At 47.0% G+C, this 19,773-nt stretch overlaps 2 protein-coding genes across 2 annotated transcripts in view; both read left to right on the top strand.

Moving 5' to 3' along the window:
* The window catches only part of LOC142575336 (uncharacterized), an 83,812-nt gene extending 80,188 nt beyond the window's left edge, over nt 1-3,624 (top strand). Inside the window, exon 2 of the mRNA XM_075684604.1 lies at nt 1,853-3,624. Coding sequence (XP_075540719.1) covers nt 1,929-2,501 — 573 coding nt within the window. The 5' untranslated portion in view covers nt 1,853-1,928 and the 3' untranslated portion in view covers nt 2,502-3,624. The remainder of the gene's footprint in view (nt 1-1,852) is intronic.
* The window catches only part of LOC142575335 (cyclin N-terminal domain-containing protein 1-like), a 251,895-nt gene that overhangs the window by 88,366 nt on the left and 143,756 nt on the right, over nt 1-19,773 (top strand). The window lies entirely within an intron of this gene.

Here is a 19,773-nt window from a genome sequence, read left to right as displayed (position 1 = left end):
CTACCGCTGACAATTACTTTATCGCGTGCAAAGAGGCGACGAGATCGTCTACTTTCTTCACTGTGCATGCGAGGGCCAGTGTGATAAAGCCTTTGTGTAGTTCAGGAACTCTCTCCAAGACGCCCTCCCGCACGAAGCACGTGGTTTTGTCGCCTTGTTAGACAAGGTCGCCACTCGGTCAGCGGAGCGTTTTAATGACGAGTTTAATCCTGGCGCACGTGGCGCAACGCCGTGCTGCAACCTACATGGTGCTGGTGTGCGAACAGCTGATGTCGTTGACAAGCTGGTCATTGGCGCACGGTGGTGATTAGAGGGAAAATAGGACCAGCACGTGAACCTGCGAAGATGACACAGGCGCTGGCTGGCTGCATTATAGGTGTAGTCGAAACCTTGACGCATTCTGTATCCAGCTCCGAGACATTGCTGGAGGTCATATACACAATAAACAATCTGACACCCTTGAGGGTGCTTTCTTTCTTCAATTTACATCCTTCATTATAGTTAAGCGCCCGTTTTAATTGAAACACTCTGTAGTAAGGCTGCGTGAGCAAGAATCAAAACACAATAAAAAAAAATTAACACCTAAGGTAGACATTGGCACCCTATACGGATCTGCCGTTGAAACCTGACGTTGCAGCTTTAAGAAAGTTGATTTCAAGCGTAACGAACGCGCTTTCTGCGTTGCAAGATGTGACCTTGCGTAAGGTTTCTCGACAAACGAAACAGTTTGAGTTCCTTGACCAACATTTGAAGAGCTGCAACGTGGCTCCTGTGTGGCGCAATGATTAGGCTGTCTGGCTTCCGCGTGAGGATCTTGAGTTCGAATCCACCTCCATGTATTTCTTTCGTAGTACATTTAGGGATGCAGTGCTTGTGCTTTGATTGCGTTTAATTGTGTAATAATGGTAATAAACAGCTCGTAAACAGTGAAAAGTATAACGAGCTGAGTGCGACATTTTTTTCATTTCGCTTCTACTTCAACCAAACATTCATCCTTAAGGGTGTTAATAAAATAAGGGAGCTAGCCTGGCGACAGTCTAATTTGGGTGTTAAAATGTTCAGCGTGTATGGCTCGGCTTAGCGGAGATAGCAGTGCCTGCTGATAGGAATCCGCACACCTATAGTAGATGGAGTTGGTGCTACTGACCTGGCGATGTGCAGATGCGTCATTGTTCGCTGCAACACGAGGCATGTTGAATAGAAAAATATTTGAATGCTAGTACGAGACGCAAGATGCGCGGCTCGCTGGTTAACCCAAGCCATACTTTGGGTTGTTTGGTTCGCAAGCCACGTGCGTCCACGTAATCTAAAGCCCTCTATAATCCGACGCAAACACACGTCGTCTCAGTTGAACGAACCGCCCACCTGCGAATCATCTTGGTACGCGCTTCATGACGGAAAGCTCGTCATGCTCAATTCTACCGTTTCCGAATCTCCTTTGTGCACGGCTTCGCGCATTGACTTGGCAGATAATGAAGCCGGCGATGCGGATGAAGCCATACGAACGTCACGCCGTTCGGCAGTAGCTCGAAGCGCCTACAGCGGTTTGCGCTTTTCACGCCGCGTTCAACGTTTTTCTTCTTATTCACGGGCTCTCCCTTTTCTTGTTTATGACTAAAGTCGCCCCATAAAGCTGGTCGTCGATAAAGGGTCACTGAGCCTGGAGGTCGCATATCACGATCATGATAGGCACACTGACTAAGAGCTTTCCTCTCTATTTTTGTTAAGGAGGGTGGAGGGGGGAGGGGCTAGGGAGAGTCAGTGATTCTCCACTCGCGTTCTTCATGTAAACCGCTGCAAGCGATTTGACCTTCTTGAAAATTTTCTGTTCTCTCTCTGTCTCCCTTCACAGTGCCCAAATACGACGCGCTCTGTATCGTGAATCCTCAGCTTTGGAGTCAAGCATACGTCGTTTATATTTGTCCGTGATGCAACGACACGAGAGCAGCGGGAGCTTGGCTTCAGGAACGTGCTCTGTATCACTGCCGCGTATGGAGACGTCACGGCCCGCGGCGACAGCGTGGAAACCGTTGCCGAAAGTGAAGTGGTCTCGCCGTCGAGGCAAGAAATCCAAGGTGTACCTCGTCCCTTACGAGCCTTCGCTGTCGCCCATCTTCGAAGAATCGCAGAGTTCGTCCCAAGACGGCGCGGTCCCTTGTTCGCAGCCACTCCTCTTGAGGCCTTTCGCGAGGTATTCGACGTACGGCGTCATCACCCCGCGTCTTAACCGAGTGGTCATCGCGATCGAGGAGGACAGCAGCAAGTTCTCGACCTGGACGGAGCGAGTGGCCAAGATCCTGGCACTGTCCTGGTTCCTGATGCTCCTGAGCGTGCTCGTGCTCCTGGTCGGCGTGCTCATGATCTGGATGGCGTTCTCCAGCGAAGCCAACGGTGACGGAGCGATGACGCACCGCAACGTGGTCACGGTGTTCGTCGGCATCGCCGTAATCGCCATGGCGGTGCTGTTTGTGCTGTGGAACGCGTCCAGAGGACTGCGCTAGACTGGAAGTGCTTGCGGGACTGCCGTTTAGCGCTTGACGATAAACCTGCTTGGGAAGTATGATCCGCGGAAACTTAAGTTGGCGAGGAATACACGGACTGCAACGTGGTCACGGCCTTCGTCGGCATTGCCGCCGTGGTGATTGCGGTATTTGGGCTGTGAAACGCGTTCGGAGGAGTGTACTAGGCGAATTGTACTTACTCTCGTTTCTTGTGGGACTGTTGTTTTATGCTTGACGACCGACCTGTTTGTGAAGTATTATCCGCGGAAGCTGACCTCCGTTATGAATACGCATAGCCACTTGGTCGCAGCGTTCGTCGGCATCGCCGTAATCTTGATGCCGGTACTGTTTCTGCTGTGGAAAGCTTCCAGAGGACTGCGCTACAGACTGGAAATTTACTCTCTCCTCTTGCGAGAGTCGTTTTAATGTTTGACGATCAACCTGCTTGTGAAGTATGATACGCGGTAACTAACGTTGGTAACGAATGTTTTTTTTATGTACAACCAGAGCTGGAAAGTAGCCACTGCGCGCATGACATTATATAGCTAAGTCAGGGGCGTCTGGTCGACCTACTTGAAGGAGCAGTGCTCGGAAGCTACGCTTAAAGGGACCGCAACTTAGGGGCCTTCAGAAGGTCGTCGGGCTCAATACGATGTAGCCATTGTCAACGTTATTCACTGCTTCTAGTAGCTGCATTTATTTCGCTAGGAGCTGTTCTAAGTGATATTTTGAGCCAAGGTGTAGCGCCGTGTTGTGGTGTGTACGCAGCTACAGCGCAGTCGCCACGGCGCCGAACTGGTTTCAATTCCCTGTAAAGCATACTGACGGAAGCACTCTGTGAGCTTCTGATGGTGAATATTTGTCGCATTTGGTATGCATGATCCGCTCTAACTTGTCTTGGTGACGTGCTGTTTGATATGTGCAATCTTTTTCGAGTTGTACGTATGGGAATGAACCGTTGCGTTCGCACTGTAGAGGCAACGGATGCATTAATCTCTGGCGATATTAATGACAACTAATGTACGCTGTGCTCGCAGAAATGCAACGCGTTTTTAACGGTCAAATTGCATGTACAGTAAAGCCCTCCTGACGGATTGACATGGAAAATAAATATTTCGTCATATGCAGCCTTTTCTCTTTCTTTTTCTGTCTTTTTTTTTTTACCCACGGAACACACACCATGCATCGATCCATCAAGGAAGGTTCTGAAATAGCTTGTTCCGTGTAACCAACGACCCACGTTCGCGTCAAATCGTTTGTAATGACAACTATAGCTAAGGACGGTCAACATACACCTGACCGCAGAAAATTCCGGAGCGCTGAACTCGCATTCTTTTTTTCAATACCACGTTTTCTTTGGCTATCACCTCCCGTTTTCCTAGAAGACAGTCTGGCCAAGTAAACCGGGAGGCTGATCCCGAAGACATTATAATCAAAGGTAGCGACTTGTTGGGCGGATTATGATGTTAGTGTACAGCAAAACCACTGCAGGGACAGTGTGTCTTAATGTGGTTTGTAGTAACGCCGACCGATGCTGGAGACAGTGGCAGTTTAAGTAGAACCCTTTTCGTAAGCCTCCAGGTTTCTGCCCCGTACGTGAGTACTGGTAAGGCACAGCTGTTATACACTTTTCTCTTGAGGGATAATGGCAACCTGCTGTTCATGATCTGAGAATGCCTGCATAACGCACCCCAGCCCATTCTTATTTTTCTGATTATTTCAGTCTCATGATCCGGATCTGCAGTCACTACCTGTACTAAGTAGATGTATTCCCTTACCACTTCCAGTGCCTCACTACCTATCGTAAACTGCTGTTCTCTTCCGAGACTGTTAAACATTACTTTAGTTTTCTGCAGATTAATTTTTAGACCCACCCTCCGGCTTTGCCTCTCCAGGTCAGTGAGCATGCATTGCAGTTGGTCCCCTGAGTTACTAAACAAGGCAATATCATCAGCGAATCGTAAGTTACTAAGGTATTCTCCATTAACTCTTATCCCCAATTCATCCCAATCCAGGTCTCTGAATACCTCCTGTAAACACGCTGTGAATAGCATTGGAGAGATCGTATCTCCCTGCCTGACGCCTTTCTTTATTGGGATTTTGTTGCTTTCTTTATAGAGGACTACGGTGGCTGTGGAGCCGCTATAGATATCTTTCAGTATTTTTACATACGGCTCGTCCACACCCTGATTCCGCAATGCCTCCATGACTGCCGAGGTTTCGACTGAATCAAACGCTGTCTCGTAATCAATGAAAGCTATATATAAAGGTTGGTTATATTCCGCACATTTTTCTATCACCTGATTGATAGTGTGAATATGGTCTATTGTTGAGTAGCCTTTACGGAATCCTGCCTGATCGTCCTTTGGTTGACGGAAGTCTAAGGTGTTCCTGATTTTATTTGCAATTACCTTAGTAAATACTTTATAGGCAACGGGCAGTAAGCTGATCGGTCTATAATTTTTCAAGTCTTTAGCGTCCCCTTTCTTATGGATTAGGATTATGTTAGCGTTTTTCCAAGATTCCGGTACGCTCGAAGTCATGAGGCATTGCGTATACAGGGTGGCCAGTTTCTCTAGAACAATCTGCCCACCATCCTTCAACAAATCTGCTATTACCCTGTCAATATTAGCTCTATGAAGCTAACCAATGAATCTATCCTATCACTCCGGCGGTTTCTTTCTTCCCAGTAAGCGGTAGACAGTAGATTAGCAGTTAATAATTATTCAATGGAAATAAACAGTACGTCAGCAGAGAGAAGGGGGGAGGCGGAAGCTTTTTGGTGTGTCCCTGAGAGGTTAGCCTGGCAACGTGTCTAACACACGACTCAAGATTGGTGCGTCAGCAGCTGATTCGGCGAAATCTGATTATTTACGAGGGCGAATCGTTATGTCTTTGCCTCTATCTTATTTTTTAGCCAAATTACGGCTGCAAATGCGAAGTCAACGTATCCATTCCCAGCGGTGGACCTTTGTTGGACCGGCCCGACCTTATCTGCCGGTAGCTGCGCAGCACTGCGCTGCTGTCAGTTGTTGAAGATGGCGGTTGTGCTTCACACGTCCACGGCGTACGAGCAACGAAGTCTGATTCATCTTATATGGGGCAAGGGACGAACGCCCATCGAAATCCACAAGGAAATGCAGCCCACGTATGGGGAAAGGTACCTCGCTTTGAGAAAGTGTGAGGTGGTGGTGTTGCGAGAAAGCAAAAGGGCCGCGAAGACTTTCATGACGATGAGCGTTCGCGGAGGCCGCGTGCGTGCGAATTCTACCACAGGGGCATCTCAAATTTAGTGCTGCGATAGGACAGATGTCTGAACCGGTGTGGGGACTGTGTGGAAAAATAGCGTTAGGGCACGTAGAATAGTACTTATATTTGTAGTTATATACCTTCATGTACCTTATTTTTCCTAATAAAATATAGGGGCAAAGACTTTCTGGTTCGTCCTCGTATATGACAAATACTGCGTAGTCTATAGTAAAACACAACAAACGCCATAGAGTTTCTCACTACATTACCTAGAGGGAAATCTGGCGCTGCTGCGCTGTGGTATGCATGGGAATGCCGGTATATTGTGACTTCGGATTGGCATCGTTCTCGGATAGACAGGACACCTTGAAGACGCGCTTGGCAAGTACCGTTCCGTCTGTCACAATGATTCATTTTCTACTAAAACAGCACGTGAAAAGCTGTTTTAGCTTTATTATTACGCGAAAACGTGTTTTGTTTAACTATGAGAACTTGTTATTGTGTGTACGAGTACATGTTACGTAAAAAGTATCAGCGGGCCGCTAAAGTTGGAGGACAGACGACAAGGTTCGCGCTCGCTTTGAAACAGTTGGTCGTCTGTTCTTGCTTTTCTTCGCTTGGTCATGCATTGTGGGTGAGTAAAGATGTAATATGCGTGAATGGAAACATTTTATGAAGATTTTACTTTGAGAACGCGTTATTTGCGTAGCCATATCCACGTTTTAGACGAAGCCTCTTACAACACCAGCCAACACGAGCCTCGCAGACACATATACCGTCATTCCCATGAGGGCACGGTGCCCCCTTAAGAAACTCCCATAGACGGTGGCGCCAGATTACCCTCTAGGTGTTATAGTGAGAAAATCTATGACAAACGCAGTAGGGTAACCGGAAACAGCGATCGCGCACCTCTACAATTATCCTCGATTGCATTAGACCGGATTTAATTTTTTGTCAGCTTTTATATATATATATATATATATATATATATATATATATATATATATATATATATATATATATATATATATATATATACCTTTAGTAGCTCCACCTTAAGTTAAGCCCGGAATTCAGAGGTGCAGAACACGACGGGCAAAGGCTGAACATTTCACTTATAATGCGGGCGCTTTCATAAGCTGTCCAGTATTACTGTCCACGTATCCCCCGCATATTTTTCTTGTTATTCACAAGGAATTCGTACAAATTTACATGTCGGGTTCGTTGTCATTTATGAAATGAAAGCGCTTAAGCGATAGAGAAGCAGCGGAAGCGTTCGCTGCCTTCTGTTTGCGCTCTTCATCGTGCCAGCGTTGTGACGACGAGTGTTCGCTGTCATCGAGTGAGATCTGTTCATGTTTGCCCGTGCGGCGCGTGACACCATGTCCGTTAATTTAGTTAGTAAGCGAACGTTTGCTGCAATTTATACTGTTGGTAAAACCGCGAATCTTGCTTTGAGTAGTTGTCTAACACTTTGCTATATTGCTAGCAGTACTTCACCTTTCGGACTAAACTGCGATTTTATTTTCTTTTATCGTCTTTCTTTTCCTATATCTTGGGTGCTAGTTTCACGGGGTTAATTTTGCGTAAGAAGTAGGCTGTTGAAAAATGCCGTATTAGAGGTTTATAAAGGCTTTCTCGAGCTTTCTCATTGGAAGTATCAACCTGAATTAGAGAATTACGACTTTGGCTAGCTGATCAGGTAATTAATTGAATATATATATATATATATATATATATATATATATATATATATATATATATATATATATATATATATATATATATATAGTTGGGCAACTGGACAGAATAAGAATACTGCACCTGCACTTTACTCCATGGAATGGTCAACAGCACTCATTAGGCGGCCCAGTCCTGCTGTATCCCCCGGCATATCTTCAAGACCTTGGCTAAAAGTCGCAGGGACACCGGCTACAATGTAATATAATGCTATTTTGAAGTAGCGGAACTAAATTTACCAAGTGCTCAAGGCGCTGTCAAACTTGATACGAGTCCCGGCCTACTTCGATATATCCTCCCCGAAACCCGAGGCCGGGAGCTTTTTTCCCACAAAGCCTTTTCTAAGTACTATGCGGGACATCAATTGACTGCGGCCCCTCTAGCGGGCGATAAGGTGAAACTCATTATCGTCCATCGCCTGCTAGCGAGTACTTGAACTAGCGAATTCGACTGAAAGAAAGTAGCTTATTGAACATAGTCTTATAGTCACAAAATGCATTCTGTACGCAGATGACACCACTATATTCACATTTCATAAAGATATCTCATCTGTCGTTAATAAGTTAAATGCTGACTTAGAAAATATCCTAAGGTGGTGTAATGTTAACATGTTATCTATTAATGCAACTAAGACTAAATTTGTTGTATTCTCTTCTCATCAGCGAAACATACCATCCATTCCACCTATCACTTTCGGTTCTCACCGCCTTCCTCCAAGTTCATGTTCATCTTTTCTTGGTATTCTACTTGATTGTAATTTGAAATATCACAATCACATTGCTAACATAAAAAAGAAAATAGCTTATGGTATACGCATCTTAATTAAAACACGCCCTTACTTCTCACGTGCCACATTACTCTCGCTTTACCACTCTTTTGTCCACTCTCACATTACTTATGGCATAATATGTTGGGGTAACACCTATAATACTCATACTGCATCTCTCCAGACAGTTCAGAACCGAGCCATAAGAATAATTACTTACAGCCCACGCTTTTCTAATGCCACTTCCCTACTACGCCAGAATAACATTCTTACCATATCTGGACTCACTAAATACAACCTAGGTATTTTTTTCTACAGATTTGTGAATAATGAGCTACCATCGATCCCATTTTCGCCTTCTAACCTGATGATTCATAGTACCACCAGATTTGCGTTGAATAACAATTTTCTTTTACCAAGAATCCGTACTAACTATGGTAAGCAGTCTGTAGAATTCTCTTCCATATCAATATGGAACACGCTTCCTTTCACAATAAAAAACTCAAGATCTTTATCACATTTTAAAAGAGAACTAAAAATGTATTTTTTATTGTTAGATTAACGACAAGGATTACTGTAGTCGGTCATTGTTCGCTTTTTTCTTCTCTTTTTTGTTTTTCTTTTTTTTTCCTCTTTTTTTTCCTTTGTTGTTGTAAATAAACTGCTGGTATTTTGTTCGCGCACAATTTTGCTGCTACCATGAGATATGCTAAACCTTGTTATTTTTTTGTAATCAATCATGTATTTTGTTCTGTAACCGTTCTTTTCCTGTTGCTTGTATACTTCCTTATTATATGCTGTTGTTGCCTTTAGATGTTAACTACAATAACCGTTCTTGTACAGGAGGTCCCGATACAGTCTTTGACTATGGGACCTCCTTCTGCATACTAAGTACTTGCAATTGTGACCCAACTTCTAATAATAAATTTTTTTTTTTTTATTCTGATTCTATGTGGCATTGCTTACTGCATACTGTACGAGAACGTATTCTGTTGCGCTAGAAAAGTGGCGATTTGTAGTTCGTATTGTGGCCCGTAGGTGACGCAACACTCAGAAAACGTCCCACGTTGTCAGTCGATCGCTGTGTCCGTGTATTAATAGATGGGGCGTGTGGGGAATTTCGCAATCCTTTATTCATACAGCAATTTCACGTGGCGGACAAGCCGCTGTCATACCGCGTACTTGTTGCCAAGATTTTCTATCCATACCAAATAAATGAACCGTTCAAGCACGCAACTGGCACGGCTGCAAATCACCGGTTGCTACGCGACGGCCACCGCTATCGATTGTGCTCCAGGGAAGAGGAAGTGTGCGGCCCCTCACCCAAAGCAGCCGTTTGTGCTGCCGGGAGGCTGTGTTGTTGTTTGGATGTTCCGCGCGCAAACGTGCGATCTCGCCGACTCTTCTTGCGCTGAGGATTCGTCCGCAGAAGCCGATAGCAAGGACGAACCAGGATGGTGTGCCACACCGAGCGGCCCGACGAGCCCAAGCTGGTGATTTCCATCGTGGAGAAGCCGGACCGCGATCCCAACGCCGACGGCGGAACAGCGGAGGCTCGTCGGCCGAAGTCGCGGCTCCGCGCCCTCGTCGAGCCCGGGAACGTCGCCCCGGCCGAGACGGAGGACGAGAGGCGCAGGAGGCGACGCAGGATGGCGCGCGCCGCCAGGAACACCGCCGACCTGTTCTTCATGGTGCCGTGCCTCACGTTTTTCTTGCTGGTGGCGATCGCGCTGGTGTCGCACCACGCCATCAGGAGCCAGTGGGCGCCAGCCGCCGGCGAGGAGGACACCTCCATCGCGCGCATCGAGCGGATGGTGTTGTGCATGATGTACATGCTTCTCGTCTTGCTCATCTTCACGGCGTACACGTTCTACTGGGCCGTCTGCGATAGACTGCTCGCCTACCGCCGGGAACCGGGGGAAAAGGCCTTCTGCAGCTGCTGCTGCTGAGTCGAGGGTTCGAATCCCGGCCGTGGCGTCCCCCGCATTTCGATCGGTGGTGGAAATGCCAGATAAAAAAGAAAGAGTTAGTCCGTGTACTGTGCATTGGATGCACGTTAACGAACCACACCGGGTGGTCGATATCGAAGCCGGAGACCTCCACTGTGGCTCCTGTGTTGCATTCCGAGGCTAAGTCGGGATCCTTAATCGTGATATGGTTCGCGATATCCTCGATCGTGAGCTAAATTTGACGTTTCGACGCGGCCAGCGCTGGTGAAAGAGTTGATGCCCCCTACGGCGTCTCAGTTGTTGTGAATGTTGCTTTTGTAGGTCCCTAAAATTGCCTGAAGGCGATGTGTGCGGCCCATTGTCGTTGAGTTGAAAAGTGGAGGCCATTTCTGATACTCGGAAGAGAAAGTTCGCGAAAATTGAAGTAAAGAAACGTAAGCGAATTCGCCACAGGTGGTTTCTCCTTGTCTTGTTTTGTCATCCTTTACAAAGTGCAGCTGATACGAATGCTTTCAGATCTATATGTGTCCACGCATACAGCATGCCAGAACCTGTCAACATAATTCGGTGGTAGAAATCCCTCGTTAAAATATTGAGCATTGTGAAAAAAAAAAGCAAATAAGAAACACAGCTACATCTTCCTTAACGAGCTGCGCGGTATAGGACATGGCACAAGGAAAGAAGTCGTCTGTCTCACTTCTTTCCGTGTGTCCTGTCCTACGGCGTAGTTCGTTAAGAAAGACGAACCCGTACCAACTCTCCCAGTTGCCAACGCTTTTTACGTGTATTTTTTCTCTCGCTTCGTTAAGGGAAAAAAGAAAAAAGAAAGGACCGTTTTGATCGGTACGACTTTCTGAAGAAGCGATTAAATTGTCTTGTCTTTATGTTTTTTGTGTCGGCGGTCGTTACATGAATTCATGTCGCCAAGTGTGGTGAAGTCGGTCACTGCAATAAATGATCAGCGCGGGTTTTGGTGGTGCACATTGTGAGAAGGTGACGTCACCGTCGTTGCTGTTTGCGTCTCTCCTGCTACGCGCTAAAGGCCTCTCTTATCTTGGGCAGAGAGCGGTTATGTGTACTACCTGATGGCGTTTAACTTTCCGATAGCCTTTATAGGCGTTCCAGTTAACTGTGCCTGAAGAGATTCCATCTAGCAGTTCTGGGTGATGATAAAGGGACAGACAACCATTCTGAACATAAATCAAGATGGAAATGTCTAATGGAAACATCTCGTCTCTTTCGTATGGGCTGAAAAGAGCACGTTTTTTTTTTCATTGAACGACCGATTGTAGCTTTAATTTTTCACAAGAAGTTGCGGAAAAGGACGATTGGCGCCCCACGCGGCAGAACCATGACAATAAAGCGGGTGCCCGATCACGTGACCTTTCGCTAGCATACGCGGCTCTAGGGATTGGTTTTAGTATTCAGATGCAGTACGCGTTTTTGTTGTTGTTGTTGTTTTAAGGGTCATAAGGGAACGACTAGAAGACAACACAAAGACAAATCTTATAATATGCAGCTAGTGGGAGTGGGCAGCACAGTCGAGTCCCCACGTGCTGAGGAAGGCCTGCTATGCTACCAGATTGCACGCACAGATTGTCTGAAGCAAGACAGCCGCTGCTGCGCTTGCGGTGAAGTGTTAGCAGGAGGAGGAGGAGGAGGAAAGAGAAAAGAAGAAGGCAGGGAGGTTAACCAGAATAACGTCCGGTTGGCTACCCTACACCGGGGGAATGGGAAAGGGGAAAGCAAAGATCACAGGGAGAGAGAGGAGGGAAGGAAAGAATGAAATTGTGGCAAGTTCGCTGACGCGTGCGGTTTTACAGTGTTAGCAAGGTACTATATGTCGAGTGGGGACAGATGCCAAATAAAAAAAAAATCATATATCGCTTAAAAAAATGAAATGAGATAATGGCGGGAATCCAACGCCAATAAGCGGCCTTATCTGATGCGCTTTGTGGCATACGCTTATGAGAACTGCGAAAATCGTGAGTGAAAGTGGACCGAACGAGAAATTATTGCATGTTTGGCTGGTCATTTAAGAAAGTTCCTACAGAGTTTTGGCGCTCAAACAATGTTAGCGTAATATGCAGGGAAAACGCAGTAATGTAATTACAATAAACAAATCGGTAAAGAAATGGTTAGTTTGGTAGATTTCTGTCAGAATTTGGCACTGCTAAAGAACATTTTTGTGTAGGTCCAGTAGGCGAAGGTCTGAAGCGTTAGATATTAATATAACTTTTATATTAGATTTCTTCTAGAGCCATGCTTCTCGTACTTGGGCAAACTTCGAAAGCGCGTCATGCGTGAAAGGAAGAAGCATTCAGGAAAATATAGCTTGGCAAATCGTGCTGAGCAATGGTAAGTAAGCAGGCATGAATTTTTCAAAAGCAACGTCTGAGAGGGTCAGTGACACGTCAGGGACACTTGGCGTAAAATAACCCGTAAGCTTGTTTTCCTTCTTCTCTTTTTATCTTTTTTAACTTGCAATGAGCAGCTAAACATTCGACTGTTGCGAGTAAAAAAACGGCGCTAGCTAGCCTTCGCGTAACGGCCTGCTAAGTAGAAGGGGTGGGGGTGGGCACTGAAGCTCAGAGACACGCTCTGTCCAACACGTCTAGCGGCAGCCTGAAATATTTCGGCGGAACGCGAGTCCACTCATGTCCTGCGAACTCATTCGGCGTATAACAGAACGAGATACAGCGCGAAACCGCTGCCAATACAATTATTAGACGTCTCGGCGCTGGTACTGTGATAATGGCCCCGTTCCACTTTGAATATGCTTCACCGCAGTGCACGCATGTATAGCAGCGAAGCTGACAAAGAAACCGTTCATTATGGAACGCATATTAGACTTTGGCTCACGCGCACTCCTCAACGCATGTCTATAGGGCACAGATGAATTGAAACGTGGATTCGGCTAGCTGACTAGCGTATAATGGAAATTACGACGCGGCTATACTGCATGAAACGTTTTCCTTAATTTGTTGCAATCTTTTTGTCCGCGTTGGGATTGTGCAGTTATTTCGATTGATTTATAGGTCGTGTGCGTACAATTGGAAGGACTGGCTGTAATTCGGGAAGTCTCCCGGACAAATCGGGAGAGTTGGCAGATATGCACGTAGATTCCAAGATGTGCGTTGGATCTCGTACATAACTTTCTATTCGCCGTATGGCGAGCGTCAAGCGCAGGATGAGGAGGTGACGTGACGAGCACGACGACGTCATGGCAAGACGACGATAACACGAGAGAAAGAGTGGACGGACATGGCTACCCCGAAGTCGAGCTTTTAACTACTGTCGCAGTAAAGAGAAAAAGAGAGACAAAAGGAAACTGTAATTGAACACGACTGCCAAGGGGGAAGAGTAGGCACCATCCCATTTCCGGGGGCCCGCTCCCGCGATTCAACCATCCGCCCATCGGAGCGCGGTGGTCGCCAAATCGATCGCGCCTCTGCAGCCGTCGCAGCGCCGCCGATGCGCTCCGTTGTTTGGGTCCCGCGCGCGGACCCTCGATTCGCTCGGCGACTAAATCCGCGCAGCCGCACGTCGCTCGCCTGCGAACGCAAAGCGGGATGGTGCGCTACGCACTGCGCCCCGAAGAGCCCGCGCTCGTTCCCGCCATTTTCGTGGAGCCGATCCATGATCAACGCGGCGGCGGCGGCGGCGAAGCGAAGAGTCCACGACCGAAGTCACCTCGCTCAGCGGGCCTCGCTCCCCAGAAGCTCGCCGCAGACAAACGCGAGAAGAGGCCTCGCCGCGATTCGCGGCGGGCCGCGAGCAACGACGGCCGCTGGTTCGGGCTTCGGGTGGCGGTGTTCTTCGTCGCGTGCCCTACCTTGGCTGCACTGCACTTGGCCGTCGAGAGAACGTGGGGCGCTGTCGCCGAGGGCTGCTCCGCCACCGAGCGCATGGTGCAGATGCTATTGTGTGCGGCGTACACGCTTGGTGTTCTCATGCTTTTCGGCATAGAGCTGTTCGTCTATAATGCACGCCATCGAACGAGGGTACGACAGCATTGCTGTCGGATGTGCGTGTGCCCGTGATCTCTCTTTCTTGAAGACCCATTTTACGCGTGCGTGTGTACGCGACTCAGGTTGGTTGCGAGCAACAGAGGAAACCAGGCAGGCCCGTTGACCAGACGTACGTACGGTGTGTTACCTTGCACGCGGAACTGCGACGAGGGCAACGAGAGAGCTCTCGGCCGCATCGTATCGGCCAGATGTCTGGCAACGAGCGCGACGGAAGCTTTTTCTCCATTCTGGCATGCCCGAGCCGGCGAGAAGCTGCTTGAATGTGTTGGCACCGGGCGGCGTGGAACGATTTGGAGGTGCTTTAGCTCTCTCTGTGAAGTAGTTGCGTGATTTGAACTCTTGCCAGGACGTCGGGGAACCACTGTGGCTGCAGCAGTGACTATACGGAAATTGGAAACTCTTTTACCGTGCAAAACGTATACGATGCGCATCATGCACGAGCCGCGGTTCGTTTCTGGTTGCGGACTATTTTGGCTGCATCTCTTATAACTTGACGAATAGCAGTGGTATCTGTGGATTGCCTGCGTGAATTCGAGAGAGAAAAAAAAAGAAATGATTCTAATCTTGTGATCCCTTGACGCGCGAACTGAAACATAACAGTGCCAATGTGCGGCCAACTCAAAGCAAACCCCAAACATCTAAACGCCTATCGTGAACATACTCTCATCGAACTTTCACTCCGCGCATTTTGCAGTGCACTGAATTATTCAACTGAATTAGCGCTGATTACTTTAACCGATCATCTTAAAACAGCCATTGACACTGGTAAATTGGCTGGTACCTTGTTTATTGATTTTTCTAAAGCATTCGATTCATTAAATCATGACATACTTTTTGCTAAACTAAACGCTGTTGGCGTGTGTGGTCCAGCACTTTCCCTAATTCGCAGTTGTTTAAGTGATCGAAAACATATCGTCTCTATTTCTGATACACATTCGCGTGCCAAACTAACTAACATAGGAGTTCCACAAGGCGCAATACTAGGACCAATTTTATTCCTCATGTACATCAATGACCTTCCAGAATACATTACACATTACAGTTGTATTTTATACGCTGACGACACAACAATTTATTCTTCTAACACTTCCTTGGAACCGCTAATATCTTACCTTAATGCCGACGTGGTTAAAAATCGTTAATTGGTGCCGAGATAATATGCTCAGTATTAATGCTACTAAATCGAAATTTGTAGTTTTTTCATCCCCGCAAAAAAGTGTACAGGAGAAGCCATGCATTAACATTGGTCCGACTTCGCTTCAGGCTGTTGACCATGCAACATTTCTTGGAGTTGAGCTCGACAATCATTTGAAATTTACAAATCACATATCCTTATTAACGCGTAAAGCAGCATATGGTATCAGAATACTAATCAAAGTCCGCCCCTATTTTCCTATACGTATATTAATTTCACTCTACTACGCATTTATTCACAGCCACATCTCTTACTGCATTTCTTCTTGGGGTAATACTTACGCAACTCACTTGGCACCCCTGCAACACACACAAAACCAAGCTTTGAGAATAATCAGTTACAGCCATTTTTCATGTAGTGCTCTGCCATTACTCCGCACATATAATATTTTGTCCGTAGTGGATTTAAATAAATGTTGTCTTAGTGTCGTGACGTATAAATTTTGTCGAGGAGAATTACCAATTTCGTTGATATCACTGGCACTCGATTTTCACACCATAATAACTACCTCCTACCGAAACCAAGGACTAACTACGGCAAACTTACTGCGAACTATTTGGCAACATCAATATGGAATTCACTACCACCCTCCATTAAATCATCTCCTTCCATTCATTTATTTAAGAGGAAAATTCGTCACCACTTCTTGGGAAAGTGATTGTGTTGTATATTTTTTACGCTTCTGTATGTCGAATAATACTCCTTGAATCTGCTTTTCGTGTTTATACTTTATTGTTACTACTGTGACTCGACTTTGTTAATACTTTCAGTTCCTAGGATTGCTACTGCTGTTGTTAACCGCATTAAGTATACTTTTTCTATGTATTTATTGTTGGAGGTCCCTCCCCAGTCTTTGACTATGGGACCTCCTAGAGTTACTTCTGTAAAACATTTCAAACGCATCAATAAACTGAAACTAAACTGAAAATTTGAAGTTTATCTGTGGTGCATTTTACGGAATAACTACTCCATATATTGCTACAGAAAGCTGTTGCCGCGCTCCCGCGAATAGTCACGTGAGCTTTACCTCGTTTCTTCCTTCTTTTCTTTTTAAATTATTATTTTGTTGGCTGTGCTCATGACGCAGTGAAAGCTTTTGCGTAGTTAACAAGTGCTGAATCAGACCAAGCTAGTAGTCATGTAAGCTTTCTTCTTATTATTGTTTTTTTTTGTTTTTGTTTCATATATGGCGCCCCTTCTTCTTGACGCCGCAATAAATAGTTAACAGGTTAGGCCGTTAAAGAGTGCTGTGTAGAAGCTTTCTTAGGACATATTCCAACTTGCAGATTCGAAGCCTTTCCTTTACTTAGGAATTGCGAAATTTATTTATTTATTTATTTACTTAGAAACTTCTTATAGCCTCTGCGTCGGGCACTTGGTAAGAGGGGAATGACAAAAATACGTACTAAGCGAACAATGGGAGCAAAAGTGTAAAACGACAAAAAAAAAAAAGAAAGAAAGGAAAAAGAACGTTTGTTTCCCCCTCTTATTTCGTCCTTTTTATGCAAGAACGATTGCGTTCCCGTGCATTGGGTACACGTTGAACAAGACTAGGTGACTGAATTAATCGGGAATATATATATATATATATATATATATATATATATATTACAGTAGTTCGTTGAAGTTGCGGAAATAAATTTGCTAAATGCTCGAGGTGGGGGGGGGGGGGTCAGGCTTGGTGATTACAATTCTTGAGATTAGCAGTAGCGTGAAACGAAGCTAACCGCCCCTAATCTTGCGGCCAAATTTATTTGCATTCGACCGCATCAGCGCGGTCGGTGCAAATAAAGTGCTGGTGCCGGTGCGATTTCAGGGGAAAAGGAAACAGAAGAAAAAACGAAAGGAAGAAAGCCAGTGCATAAGTCATAAGTAGCCAAAAGTGGCCAATTCGTTTATGTTCGTCACCCTGTAAATATATAATAAACATAAGGTCATAAGATGAGAAGGCACGTCATTATGGCGCATATACACTTTTTTACACATCTTGAGTACAGGGACGATTCCCCCCCATAGCTTGGCGGTCACGTCGAAGTTTGACATATGTCACGTTCTACTATTTCGTGCGTCGCCCCACCACGGCGGCCGCATTTCTATGGGGACAGCACGCAAGAGCGCTAATGTGCCCGTGCTTTGTGTGCACGTGAAAGAAGCCTCAGGTTACCAGAATTAAGCCGCAGTCCCCATTGCGACGTGCCTCACCATCCGATCGTAGTCTTGGCATTTAAAACTCTACTGTTCAATTCAGTGATGATGTCCCTTGAAATAGCAATCCGCTCTTCTAAAGATCGCTGTTGGCAGGCCCAGCTTCAGCGGATATGATAATCAGAAGTAGCCAAAAAAGTGGCGGAGGAACCAACCTCATCTTTCAAGCGCGAGACGTTCCCGAAAAGTAGCCACATTGGCGGAAAAATAACTACCAACGGCAACACTGCACCGCATCATTTTCCCATGCCATCCACCATTTCCTTTATAATCGCTGCGGGAAATAACTATTTCTAGCCTCTCTGAAATAACTGCGAGGAGCACCGGTTAGCGCTTTCCTCGATGCCTGGATGGTGGAGGGGGATTTCCCTTCCCACCGCTAGCAACCACTTGCGCCGTGCCCCCCACAAAACCCTCGTTCTCTTTTCCTTCTTCGAGCCAAAGACCGTCATCACTGTCGACACAGTCTCGATAAAATCAGCACGTTGCGATGCCCAGTTCTGCATTCCTAAGCTCCGCTTCAAACTATAGATATACGTAGATACGAACACGCTCGGGTACCTTTCTTTGTAGGGGAAAATAATAGGAAATGAAGGGAGTAACGGAATAATTGACTGCCGTACCACTGGTGAACGACGAGATGTAACTCGTCGTCGACCATCGCCTGCTTAAGAGTGCTTGGAATAGGGATTTCTACTGAAAGAACAGTGCTGATTGAATATATAGTTTACGTGCCGTTAACTCTTACCGTGCGGGCAGAGACTTTCTGTTGGGCTCGAGAAGCGGCGTTTTGTAGTTAGTGTAGGAGTACATAGGTGACGCGATAGTCAGCAAACCCCACCACGCTGTTCGCCGATCACTGCGTACGGGTTTTTGATACCTGCAAGGACGTACGGGGGAAAATGCCGAAATATTGTGCTCGTACAAAAGTTAGCGTTGTGGACAAGCCGGTGACGAGCTATACTCGTGGCCAATGCCCCTTCCAATCTGCGATAAGCAAACCAGTCATTCCGTGAAGTAGCTCGCACGATTGTGAAGCTCTGGCTGCGACGCGACGGCCGCTATCGATTTGCGCTCCGGGAAAGAGGCGCAACGTGCGGTCCCTCGCCCAAAGGGCAGCCGCCGTGTCGCCGCGGCGCACCGTCGTTCGGGTGTTTCGCGAGGACCAAGGCACCCGCTCACAAGGTGCGCCACTGGGAGTGCGAGGAGCCCGTGCTGGCCACTTCCGCCCTGTAAGGATGCCGGTCCGCGATCTTCACGGCGACGGGAAAACGGACCTCCCGCCGCGGCCGAAGTCGCATCCTGGCGCTGTCGTCGCCTCCCGTACGCCCTGCCTCGCCGACATCGACGAGTACCGGCTGAAAAGGCGCAAGAGGAGGCGCCTCGTGTTTTGTTGGATAAGCATGCACACCGCGCTCCCGTGCGTGAGCATTGTTTTGCTGGCGGCGATCGCGCTCGTGCCGTACCGCGCCCTGAGGGGCCTGTGGGAAGCTGTGAACGAGACGGACGACGCCGTCGGGCGCGTCGAGCGGCTGGTGTCGTGCGTGGTGCTTTTGCTTCTCCTCACGCTTGGCTTCACGACGTACGTGTTCTACTGGAAGGTCTACGAGACGATTTACTGCGATTGCCATGGACCGGGACCAAGTCGTTCTGCTGCTGCGGCTCGCGACAGCAGCGGCCCTGTATTTCGATCGGTCGTAGAAGAGCGAAAAAGCTCGTATGTAGTGAGCATTGGATACACGGTACAGGACCCCATCGAGGGGTCGAAATGAAGCCGGAGGCCTCCACCGTGGCCACCCGCTGTGGTTGCTTAGTGGCAGTGGTGTTGGGCTGCTAAGCACAAGGTCGCGGTATCGAGTCCCGGCCACGGCGGCCGCATATCGATGGGGGCGAAATGCGATAACGCCCGTGTACTTAGATTTAGGTGCACGTTAAAGAGCCCCAGGTGGTCCAAATTTCCGGAGTCCCCCACTACGGCATGCCTCATATTCTGATCGTGGTTTTGGCACGTAAAACCCCATACTTCTTTTTTTTTTCACTGTGGCCGCTGTGTTTTCTTGATACCCTATAAGTCACGATAGCCAATCATGATTTGATTCTACACTCTAAAACAAGATTACACCCTTTGGGTTGCATC

This window comes from Dermacentor variabilis, chromosome 3 (genome assembly GCF_050947875.1).
Source record: "Dermacentor variabilis isolate Ectoservices chromosome 3, ASM5094787v1, whole genome shotgun sequence".
Lineage (NCBI taxonomy): Eukaryota > Metazoa > Arthropoda > Arachnida > Ixodida > Ixodidae > Dermacentor > Dermacentor variabilis.
The sequence above is the reverse complement of the archived record's forward strand: the minus strand, read 5'-3'. Positions and strand labels throughout refer to the sequence as shown.